General features: G+C 46.8%; 2 protein-coding genes and 1 non-coding gene across 3 annotated transcripts; all 3 read right to left on the minus strand.

Moving 5' to 3' along the window:
* Positions 1-3,953: 3,953 nt before the first annotated feature.
* J7337_003685 lies at positions 3,954-4,052 on the minus strand. The gene has a single exon. It is a non-coding gene; the product is annotated as a tRNA-Leu (tRNA).
* A 200-nt stretch (positions 4,053-4,252) lies between these two features.
* On the minus strand, positions 4,253-5,548 carry J7337_003686 (uncharacterized protein; the record flags this gene model as incomplete). The annotated part of the gene is made up of 1 exon (XM_044821398.1): positions 4,253-5,548. One exon carries the CDS (start codon positions 5,546-5,548, stop codon positions 4,253-4,255), a length of 1,296 nt encoding a protein of 431 aa, XP_044682731.1.
* Positions 5,549-6,181: 633 nt separating this feature from the next.
* J7337_003687 (uncharacterized protein) lies at positions 6,182-7,995 on the minus strand (the record flags this gene model as incomplete). Its single annotated transcript, XM_044821399.1, has 4 exons — positions 6,182-6,313; positions 6,369-7,473; positions 7,528-7,569; positions 7,619-7,995. The coding sequence occupies 4 exons, from the start codon at positions 7,993-7,995 to the stop codon at positions 6,182-6,184; spliced, it is 1,656 nt and encodes a 551-aa protein (XP_044682732.1).
* Between the last annotated feature and the right edge of the window lie 4,641 nt (positions 7,996-12,636).

Raw genomic sequence — 12,636 nt, forward strand, 5'->3', positions numbered from 1 at the left:
AACTGTTTTTGGTTCTCCTCTCCAGTGGAATTCCTGGCAAAGCTATGTTGTGCATCAATAGCAGCCCTTGCACGACATCGGCGTATGAAGACTCGCTGTACGTCAAGTTCTCTCAGATGATTTGATCTCGCAGCTGCAAGTCTCACTTGATCAACTTCTTGGATGGGGATATTGGCAAAACATGAGTCATATATCTCCAACATGTGGGCAAAGACGCAGCTACCAGAATTAGTACATGTTTGGATATTGGTGAAATCATGGGTTTAGGCCTTACCTCGTGGGCAGTCCCAAAAGCTCAGCTAGATCTAGTTGTTTGGGATCGTCGCCGAAGGGAGGAATAGAATTTTCAATTTCGACCATTAATTCACAATGTGGGCCTGTAGTTCGAGGGACGCGTTTCGAGTCGTGAACGTGCTGTAGGATATGTCCGCATTGAAACGCAATGGTACCAAGGTCCAAAACGCGCTGAGAAGCAACGTCGGGTCTCGGGGTTCCGTTTGGAGTTTTCAACACTGTAAGGTTATGTTTGATAGCCCTTACCATATCGTGATGAGGTGGGCAAGCGAGAGGGATCCAGTCGTGCTTTCTATGAAGCGCCTGCAAGGCAACCAAGCTGTCATAATGTTAGTTCTTTAACATGAAATCGCGTATATAGTGTGCATCTTACCTATCAATGAGCATGAGAGATAATCTCCACTCCAACGATGTCAGTAGGCTCGATAGGTCAACTTCCAGCCTCGCCGCCATCGTGAAGGCTGAGTTAAGAGTCACATGTGCATGCTCTAGCATCCCGTGTCCACATTCGTATAACGCGATAAGACCCTGAGTCTGCACAAGCTCAGCATGGTTTGGAAGATGAAGTTGCATAAGTGCAAACAAGGCCTTGACAGTTACATAGAGTCGCTTGGTCTGTGAGCATGTCTTGTGATCGCAAGGTGGCGTAGCGACGAGAAGAATGGCGAGGTGTAGAATGGTCCAGGAGGAATCTACAGGGTGAGAACGATGAGGACTGTCAGTCGTGCGAAGACTTTCCACAGGAGGTAACGACTCAAATGCAGGATCTTCAAGGAGCTCCTGTATCGTGCAACCACGATCGCGAAAGACTTCCCCGACATTATCTCCTAGCGCAGCTTTCGCAACGGGGTCATTAGAATCATATGCCAACATGGCCTTTATTAGTTGAGCTTGGCCGGGTTCCGTCAAGTCCCAGCCGCAGCGGCCCAAAAAGAGGTAACAGTCAGTGGGTGACGGCTGTGAGTTATCTTTCCCAGCAGCCGAAGTCAATGGCTCTGCCGGATACCTATACTCGCACGATGCTGGGTTCCTGGCTACTGTTAGCATTTTATATGACCGTAGCAGCGCGTATAGCTTACGACGCGCATCGCGAACAGTTTGGAAGCACTCGATCGCAAGTTTGCTTGCGATTGATGCAACGCGTGCATGATAGCGAGGCCATTCCGTCGCCTCGGAATCGCGATGCCATGATTGAGTTGCTCATCACGTCGGGTTTTGAGTAGGTGGCCAGAAAGTGTAAAACTGATGGTTCCAGCGCGTTTTTGTTTTTGTTTTTTTTTTTAAACAAAGTTAACATGATAGATAGATGCACCGGGCCCGGTGCGTGCATCTAATTTACTTATGTCATCAGGGCCGCTATCCGCACAGCTGGCTGTGCGGATATGAAAACGATACTTATCGGCACATCCCCTCAATAAACTTGGAAGAGCAGCACATGATGAAGTATATGGATACAGCTATCAACAGAGTTATGTTTAATTGAAGTTTCAAGCTTGGGACGCAAGTTCAAATCCTTTGTAATACTGTACTACATAATATTACATATATACTGGTTCCTGAATCGCGTTATACTCAGCCCTGACATAGGGACGTAATCCAGCTTTTCAAGCAATTGGACTTATGAAGGGTCCTAGAAGTGGTCAACTTATGCTTGTCTCGCAGCTAGATAATACTGACTGATCCCTGCCCACCTCTTGGCAGCATACCTAATATACGGCATGACCGCAGCGATTTCTTCAACAGTCGAGACATCCTCCGGATCATTTGCTATGATGCACAGACTATTCATGCCAGGCATAAGAGAGATGAGTGACTCTAAATGTAGCTCGTCCTGCTCGTCGTCAGAATAGGAGCATAAGACACTTTTGAGCAATCTCCATGTCGATTCGCGAGAACTCTGGAAGGCTAGCCATTGATCAGGTTCAAGTAGCTTCCACGGTTGACATGTTTTAGAAATGTGAGCGTGATGTAGAAGTAAACAGCTGTGAGTGTTAGTTCATACACGAACGTTATGGAACAAGACGGTATCAAACCTGGATAATAAAACGGGGTGGCGCATATCTGTCGTTCTATCCTTCAAGGCATCTTCCACCATCCGAACAGTTTGCCTGTAGACGGCATCACACTCATGTCTAGAAGACCGAGGGCTCCGCTTTAAGTCATGCATATGCTGCAGGACGAATGCAGGTATCGATACGCTCCGGTGCATGGACAGAGCACTCTGAATAGTTTCACCCGGTCTTGGGGCCCCTTCGAGTGTTCTAAGCTTCGGAAGGTATTCTTCCATGGCTCTTACCATGGCATGTCCCGGGTGGCAAATGAGAGGAAGCCAACCCTCATCTCTATGAGGAAGCCGACCTTCATCTCTATGAGGAAGCCGACCTTCATCTCTATGATGTGTTGACAAGACAAGCATGCTATCAGATCGTAAGCCAGTCCCTCTCTACGTACGGGAGAAGAATGGACTTACCAGTCCAGCAACATAAGACATAACCTCAACTCCAAAGCAAGCGAGAGACCCATGAATTGAAATTGAGACAGCCCAATTCGTGATGCCATACATATAGCTGGATTGAGGTTGAGATGCGATTGATCGAATAATCCGTGACCGTACTCACAGACAGCAACAAGAGCCTGTATACGTATAACCCAATTACGACGGAACAATTGTGACTGTAGAAGGGGCAACATAGCGAGGATAGTCACATACAGCCTCTTTGTCTTCAAGCACTCCATATGGTCGCAGGGCAGCGTCGTTACTAGCAGGATAGCAAGAATCAACACTAGCCTAGAAAGACCTCTATCCTCGTAGGCGTACTCGCCATGCAACCGTCCCGCACAAGGGGAAATGACTCAGAAACTTCGTCTTTGAGGAGATCCTGGAGGGTACAGCCGCGTTCCCGCAGGAGAATGTCGACAGTTGTCTTCAGCCTCTCCTCGGACACTTCTTCGGCGTACGTGCGATACCGGTAAGCAAGGATGGCCTGCATCAATTCAGTCTGGCCATGTTCTATCAAGTCCCAGCCACAAGGGCCCAGTTCGGAGAAGGGCCTGATCGACATCGGCGGCTCAGATTCATCGTGATACAATGGTTGATAAGAAGACGTCGAGCCCCGGACTGTGATGAGATGAGTTGAGGTCCTTGTCTCGGAAGACACGCATAACTCGATCTGCAGTAAGCAGGGTTGCTGTACTGTCAGTGGTGCTGGCCAACGAGGCTACGCGTTGCACGACTTACTTCGCGCACCGCGAACAGTACAGGAGGCCTCGGTTGCACGTTGTCTTGCAGTTGAGACATCGCGAACAAGGCTCTAAAGCTCTTCGATAATTATTAGACTTTGATGGCATTTTGAGATACAATGGGACAGAGAGCGTCTCCTGATGTATGGGAGTGCTTCTTCCTGACGTGTCTTGTGTCTATTCGCGACGGACTCAGGTGAACTTAATTTAGCCCAGGTCTCGAATTCTGTATTCTGATTGACTGCATGGCGTGTGTGGCCTCCAGTAGGTGCAACCAAGTATCAACAAAATCCACAACTGCCAACAAAAAGTTGTTGCTACGAAGTACAGATGAAACAAATAAGACATCTTCTTAACTCAAAAAGATTAGAACTGTAAGGTTGAGTTGAGTGCTTGATTAGGAACAAAAAAAGATACTCTGATGAGACTGGGACTCGAACCCAGGAGGATTGCTCCACCAGGAATTGGTGTTAAGGTTAACCTTAACCTGGCGCCATAACCAACTCGGCCATCTCACCGATGTCATTGGATGGAACTCAACTGAGTTCTGCTAACCTATACAGAGTGCAAAATGACAAGACACTGTATTATATCGGGATCTATCTATTGTATCACTTCTGAGAATTACTCACGTCAATAAAGGTTCAGTTTACATCAGTTGAATTATTTTGCCTGTCTAGGTATACGGCCGTTGTAGATATTAAGTTCAAGCTGTGACCTATTGTCCCTTTGCTAAAAATGTGAGGGCACCCAGTGCATATCCGTCCAACCCAGTCTTGAGCGTCGGTTGAATCACCGGAGCAAACTTAGAAGAATGATTCGCAGCAATACTCTGCGCTACAGTCCCCTCCTTCTCGACCTTATCCCAAACTTCTCCATCAACACACCCATATGTGAAGAAACAATACGGCTTGTTAACAGCGGTAGCCAAGATCGAAAAGTCCTCACTGAAAGCCAGTTTCGGCATGTTCCTATCATATTTTCCTGTTTCTTCGCCAAAGTGCGCCGCAAACGTCTCTTCAACTCTTTTAGTAACGGCTTCGTCGTTAATCGTCAGAGGGAAAGCTCGGGTTTGCTCAAACTCTGGACTTTTGAGAACGTTGGCGCACGAGCACTCTGCTTCGATGACTGTTTTTATACGTTTCAAAAGATGCTCGCGAGTAGCGATGGTAGTAGATCGAGTGTCGACGCCAAGAACGGCCGAGTCGGCAATAACATTCTCAGCATCGCCGGCATGAATACTCGTGACGGTCACCACGCTTGACTCCGCTGGGTCGACCTCTCGACTGACGAGTGTCTGCAACTTCAGAATAGCGTTCGCTGAAATGGCTATGGGATCAATGGCTGTATGGGGCATACTCGCATGCGAACCTTTGCCGTGGATGGTAACTTTGTAGTTATCCGCGCTTGTGGCAACAAGTCCTCTTCGTGTACCGATCGTACCCGCACGTAAAGGTCTCACATGTGCTCCCAGAACGAAATCCGGAACAGGAACATTGTGTCTGGTGTAAAGACCATCATCAATCATAGCTTGGGCGCCAGTACCGCGCTCCTCAGCTGGCTGAAACGCCAGCACCAAAGTTCCAGCCCAGGATTCCCGGGACGAGAAAAGAGTCGCCGCAGCACCGAGTAACGTCACGATGTGCATATCGTGACCGCAAGCATGCATAACAGGCTTCTCAACTCCGCTCGCAGCATGAATCATGCGCTTGGTGCTTGCATACTCTAGGCCTGTAGTCTCCTCGACCGGCAACGCATCAATGTCTGCACGAAGTAAGACAGTGGGGCCATCTCCATTGCGGAAAACCGCAGCTAAGCCATGACCGCCAATATGAGGCTTTATGACGAGATCATCTGGGCCGATATCTTTGAGTCTTTTGGCTATAGTCGCAGCTGTTTCGACTTCTTGGTTGGAGAGCTCGGGGTTGCGATGGAGATGCTTGTAAAGCTCCTCCAACGGTTGAAGGTCGGGCCGATACTGATCTACCAAGTCTGATAGAGTTGATTTTGACATTTTGTGATAGAGGCCGTTACAGGAGTAAGGAGGGGAGGAATGAGGGAGTCATATAGTGTGGAGGAAGTGTGGATTATTCATGCTGAATCCTCCGGACGTTTACCCGAGTCATGTCATCTTTGCTTACACCATAGTCGCGGGGCCGAAGCTGCTTCTTAGGCAAGGTTCTAACGCTTTGCAATAAATCACCATTAAATTACAAGACTTTGGGGAAAGCTTGGGATGCTTTGGTTTAGACTGTTGAACTAACAATGAAGAACCGCTAGAGAAATATGCCGCGATAGCTGGCGTTTTTCCGCTTCCAAAGCTAACCGGTACGCTTCCGAAGCTCTCGGGGACAGCTTCCGAGAATCCAGAACCCAGAAACGAGCGTCTAGGCGAACCATAGGCGAATTGCCAGAGTTACAGTAGGAAATATTAGAAAGATACGCCACAGTTTTATGAGTACTAACCAGTAAAGGTGAACATAAGACTGAGGAAAAATGAGGAAAAATGAGATAAATCAAATCTGCAGTTGAAGCTAAGTATGTACTTCTGCATCTACTCAAATTACAGGGTTACGGGTACATTGGCAACAAACCTTAGTCGCTGACTGTCTGTCTCTATATTCAGTCTATTTCTGGACCCTTTTCCCTATAATGCCGCATACTCAAACACAGGTTCATTAGGCTGACAAGTTGTGTTGAGCTTGGGCATCTCTCCATCAACAAAATAGTTTTTGACAATCTCTTGCGTACAGTTCGATGGGTGCGCCATCAGTCCGTGCTATAAGCCTAATTAGTAAAGATTCCACTTAACACCCGTATGCAGGGATACTTACGCCGACACCTTCGTGAACCACGACTCGACTTCCTCGGAACTGAGCGGACACGCCCCAGGCACTGCTCAAAGGCGTTACAGGATCATATCGTCCATTTACGATAAGAAGCGGATTCTTAGTCTTGACATTCCTCAGCTTGTTGATGTCAATCTGCTCCGTCGCAGAAAACTTCCACTGCGCACAGAACAATCTCGCAACTGTTCCTAGTTCAGAGAAAGATCCCTCAGCGCGATGAGCTTGGAAGATCGAGAATAAATCATCCTGGTCCTCAACTCGGAACGAAGAGTCGCTGCATGCAATGCCGTTGGTGACGAATTCAGCGGCGATGTTCCACTCGCTTTCCAGCGGGCTTTCATTCCTCATTTGGAACATCGCTGTGACGTTATTGTTGAAAAGCCCTTCGATGCGATTGATGATGCTGGGGTAATTTACGGGGCTGTAGAGTTCTCCAAAGATGAGGTTTTTGTAAGTGATGACGAGCAGGTTTATATCATCGCTGGGCAGATCTTCCTCGTCGATGTCGCCGCCAGGGAGAGTTCCGTTGAGATAGCCTTCAAGCATCTCTCTAAACTCTGTGAGGAGGCTCTCGCCCGTTGTGCTGTTTCCATGATAGTCTGCGAGAGAGCAGAGGTCCTTTCCAGATTCAACACACTCGTCCAGAAGATTGGAAAGTAATCGCTCGGCATCTCTCATGCTGTAGATCCACGTTGTAGCCGCATAGTCATCGGCTTTCAAGTTGGCGTCAATCAACATGCGGCCAATGCGTTCAGGAAACATAGACGCAGTAACCTGGCCTAGGATAGTGCCATAAGAGACACCCCAGTAGTTAAGCATAGGTCCCTGACCCAGCGCATCAACAATAGAGATCATATCCCTTGCGACAAAAGGCGTTCCAACGAAACGCCCTGTATCTTGTCGGCTCTCATAGCAATTCTCCGCCAAGGTACCAGCAAGTTCCCAAGTCTGATTTCTGACAATTTCCCAAGTCTCAGCTTGTGGAATCGTGTTGAACTCTCTACGGCGAAGGCCCTTTGCACTTGTAAGGTTTGTGCTTGTGCCAGGACCCGTTCCATTGCAGATGAAAGGGATTGTACGACCTGTTCCTCTGAGTAATTGTTAGTGTTACATAACACCAAGAATAGGAAGAGGCTGAGCTTACCGGGGGTCGAATCCAATGACATCATACTGTCCGCCAAGAACTCTGTGATGCATGTCAGCATTGAAAATACAAATCCACCCAGGCAACTTACTCGGCAAGTTCCTTTCCCGACCAGACGATGGCCTCGACACCTGAACCACCGGGGCCGCCGGGGTTGTACAGAACGCTACCTAGATAGGGCTCTTTGGTAGCTTTGGCTTTGATCAGGTCGAGTTTGATGGTTTCGCCGTTGCTTGCAGACGTGTAGTCAAGAGGAACGGAGAGTCTGGCGCAGTCATAATCCCTTTGCTGTCTGTTTGTCGAATTGTCTCCAAAGTCCAAGTCACATTCTGACCAGTCGATCTTGGAGCTGTTTGAGTTCTTGAGGTCATCTCTTGGTTTCAAAGAAGCGAAAACATCTTTTGGTATAGATGAGGCCTGTGCTGCCTGGAGAAGAAGATGGCCCAGAAAAACACTTTGAAACTTCATGATGAAGAAGTTGATACGAGAATGCGGTATAGAGCATTCCAAAAGTTCGGGATATTTTCGTTCTATTTAAGCATAAATCTGTAGGACTTTCATCCTGCTTGTCCGTCATCACGGCACTGCCCTGTTTGTTGATCCAATGAAGGCTATGTTTCTCGGCAAAAGCCAAGGATTAGTCGTACGCAGAGACGGAACTGCCCAGACTCCACTGCCCAACCAGATCCCCATCTCCAAGACGCGTTAATCCGTGGCTCAACAGCTGAGCCTCACTAGCGGTATATTTCGCCTGATATGGTAAGTGAACTCAGACGTTGGCCTTTGGGAGCAAGAAAACATGAGACCTAAGTTTAGGGTGATAAAATAAACTAGACAAAAGGTATCCCAAGCTCATCCTAAATTTATACCAAGTTGCCTAAATCTTTTTGCACTTAGGCTCAAGGTCCCGAGTCTTATTTCATTCCCTTGGCTGGCTAGGAGAATGTGATCTTCCTTTGGGGCCAACGTCTTGGCGCCCAGCTTTATTTCTCAGCTTGTGAAGATCGACGTTGGCTCTAGGCTAGACGATGCGTCATGACGAGGCTCGCCAAGTGAAGGATTTTGAATTGGGACTGGAGGATGGAGGCGCAGGATCAAACATGATGGATGTGAATGCGTTGAAACCAAGACATATACAGTGAAGTATTGGCATATGATACATGGTGTATTTAAACTTTTAATAGTGGCTCACCAGACAGCGGAGAATTTCCGGGTTTCCGTATTTGGACAGCTTTTATCTTGTAAGGCACACGGATTCAGTATTGCACCAGATATGCCTGGTGGTATGCTGTCTGAACTGTGTTTACGAGAGTGTTGGTTACATCGGGCGCCATACTAGATGTATCAGGACCTGACTAAGATTTCTGGACATTTGCCAAATCTCAAACTTATGATCATCTTTAGGCCACATACTAGGGCAATTGACAAAGGATTACTTGGGTACAGAGAGCCTAGATAAAGAAGTAAGAACTTATAGAAATTTTATAACGAGTTTGCGATGAGAGAACTGCTGAAGTTCAATTCAGCTCTTGCTCTCGGAATTGGCTAGGCATTTCGGTATAGTGGATAAGTTGTGAGCCAGGTGTGGATATTATTTGCAGTTCGGACCTATGGCTGAGAGTTCACACTCACTCAGCTGATATAGAAATCATCAGCTCACTCAATTACCAGGAGGAGACTTTGTCTGTTTAAATTTCCCTCGATCAGACGACTCTAGTGTCCATCGGCAAGAACGTATCTGCCAGAACTTGGAGAGTTGAGACAGGAGAGTGCTTGACACTGTTTGAAAGTGGCCAATACCCCTTGGATATATGGCTTCATGTTGCTAATTTTGCTGCTCACAAGTACCATAAGTATCTGGGCGAATAGTGTGAAGTAACGGACCAAATTCCACGAAAAAGACTGGCTCCAATATTTTCAGTGGTCCTATCGTTGGATCGCACTTTTGCAGTCTCTACTTCCTACCATGGAGTTGTAAAAGTATGGAATATGGATACCTACAGTTGCATCCGCGAGTTTGGTAATGGATATCGGACGCAAAGCTCCTACTATTTAGAATACTTGCAGCTATTCTAATTCACAGAAAATGGCAAGTGTCTGTTTATGGCAAGAAACACTAGGGCTGGCTTCACGCAATCAGCTCTCAGCCATGGGTGTCTTCAGCAACTAACATTTTAACAGGCGGTCTACCAGTCTCCATTTCTCGCACGACGAATTCCAAGCTTGGGAAGTGACAACAAGCGAGTGTGTCATCAATTTCCGACCAAGATTCATATCTGCCTTACTCCGGAGTATCTGCAGTGTCTGTTTCCCCAGTCGAGCCCTGGATTGTCTCAACTCGCAATTGCAATGTTGCGTGGATTGCGCTAGATACGTTTTCTGTTACTCGTGAATTGGCTTTCAAGGGGCTTATGTACATTGCCGCTGTTTCTCTTAATTCAGTTTACAGTTTCTGCTTGTCCTTTACTCTGAGATATCCGAGACATAAGATTCTGCTCGGGGCCCTGTGCAGGAACCCCAAGAATTCGTCTTGTCAAAATTCAGTATAGATATTGGTGACCAGCTTCTTCGTATTTCCAACAAATATTACTCGGGAGATACTGGCCGTTTCTTCAAGTGGAAAATTTCTAATTTTACGAACAATGGAAGGTTTTTCGATAGAGGCATGGTCGATTTTGATCGGCACAGGAGAGTCGCTCTACTAGCTCAGACTGCCCTTGGGTGCACATCATGCCTCTCTGACTCACAACAATTCAATTTTGGCTTTATATAAAAGGACTTTCTTGACTAACAGACTCCTCCACAGGTCTGCTCTTGCGTCGCTTGAAAGTAGATCGCGGCTTTCTCCCGATGCGATTCGATTTTGACGCCAACACTCTGGAGATATGAACTAATCTTAGCACACTGGCACTTGATGAAGCTTTCAAAAGCGAAGCTCGGGAAATTCGTTTAAATGGACATCTAACGGGATACGGGATCAGTTACAATAGGTCTTGGCGGCTATGGAAGTATAATAAGGTTTTCTGGCTATCGCCAGAATTCGGAGCCTGTCGGTTGTATCGAGGTTTCCGATCAACGATGATTATTGGAACAGTGACAAGTCGTGTTTTATTCCTTAGCTTTAATGTAAAGAATCCACTATATAGTCGAGGCGTAACAGAAACCGATCAAGATACGCTATTCCGGCGTTGAAGTCGGCGAAAGTTATGTTCTAGCCCAGCATTCTGAAGAAGAAGATTCCATCTGTTATGACTCTCAATCCCTCTGTACCTCTCATCTTCATTTGCACCGTCTCCGAGCCATTCTGTGTGAACCCCAGGATCAACCCACGTCGAACTTGGGCCCTGGAGAGCTTCTCCAGTCCAGCCCAGCCGATTTGCGAATTCTCTAAAATCCTGCATCGTGCCGCATATACCGTTTTCCATCTCTTTCGTTGACTCGACGGGGTCCGGTTGCGGGCCAAAGAATGCGACTTCTCGCTCTTGCTGAGCTTGAACGAATTCGATCGCCACGCTCAGACGTACTTGGACCGTTGATTCGGAAATAACCTTGTCTACTGCATGCTTGATAGAATCGAAAGATAGTGGCTGACTCAATCCGCGCTCTTCGCCTGTAATTGTAAGAAGCGCTGGCATTTTCCCAACATCGACCATTCGAATATCATAGTCCTCGGCTAAGAGAATGATAGTCATCGCTCTGAAGAGCGGCTGCATGATGTAAAATCGTTGATCCCTAAATGTTTGTTCGTAACAGTGTGTCGGTTCAACAGGACAGGCCTGGACAAACTCTTGGATAGATGCCACCTTGCTGCAAATTCTAGCATTGACGTCGTTGATCAGGTTGACTAGTGATTTTGTTGGTCCATCAAGAGGGGGGGGGCAAGGGATAAAGAACTTTGCCACAAATTGTCCATACTCGATATCGCTCTGGTATAGCCGATACCATTTGTGATAGAGCCAATTCTGTAAGACTTTGCAAAGAAAGAACTGCATTCGCGTCTGACGCGGAATGACGTATATCGGTACACTCTTGTTACAGCAATCCTCGGCCTGGTAAACACTCAGGTCCTCTATATTCTCGTAATTACAGCTTTGGCAAGTATTGGGAGGATAAGAACATGGTGTGAATGGCCGAAACACTGAACTCTCATAGATGACTGCGCGATGAGTTGCTTCCATCTGACCGCGAGCCTCGAGTAAAATATCATCCCGCAGTAGAGGAGCTCTTCGCTTAAGAGATTCATATACCCGCGGGCACATTATGGGCTTCCTGTCTAGGAGGGATTTTGATAGTCGGGTGGCGGTGTTGATCTCTAAGATTGAGGGTAAGCGAGATATGTTGGTTGAGAAATGAAATGATGCTGGGCTGGATAAAGACAGCTATTTATATGTCTATGATACTAAGTTTAAATATCTAAGTTTTCTCGGCGTGGTGAAATAATAAACCATATTCTGATTAAGCTCAAGGCTGCAAAAATATAACCCGACCATGACTGACTCTATTGATTCACGTTCAAAGCTTATAACATCTCAACGAATTATATCAAGCTGATACACTGAAAAATCCTAATTAACCTCAAGTGTCAGAAGGCAATATGCACATAGCCTTAACAAAAGGCAAATCTCCCAAAATTAACTTCCTATGCCTAACGTCGATGCAATGTCTAGGTTCTCTCTGCAGGAATAAGGTCACAGTTACAAGTTTCAACTGCAAATAACACTTCTAGCCCATAACTTAGACATCAATACTACAATAACTGACTAATGGCTATAGCATAAAGCTAATGTGATATGAACCTAAATGATGACTCCTTGCCGGCCTTGGAAGCGTATAAAAGTGAGGAGGTCCAGGGTAAGACAACGCCATGATGGGCGATAAGACTTCATCGGAGAATTTTTGTGTGGCTTGCTAAGTTAGTGTGCAAGATGCCTCAATAGTACTCCGTACATACTTATACAATAGGCTGGGACACTCCACAGCTATTTCTGACTACAGGAAAGTGCTGCCCTTGACGCCAGACACAACTCATGCCATTCAGGCTGCGTTTGTTGTATCGATGCTACCCCGACAAGCTAGAGCCACTAGATGCCCCTCTGAATGTCACCCAAG

This window comes from Fusarium musae, chromosome 3, assembly GCF_019915245.1.
Source record: "Fusarium musae strain F31 chromosome 3, whole genome shotgun sequence".
Taxonomy (NCBI): domain Eukaryota; kingdom Fungi; phylum Ascomycota; class Sordariomycetes; order Hypocreales; family Nectriaceae; genus Fusarium; species Fusarium musae.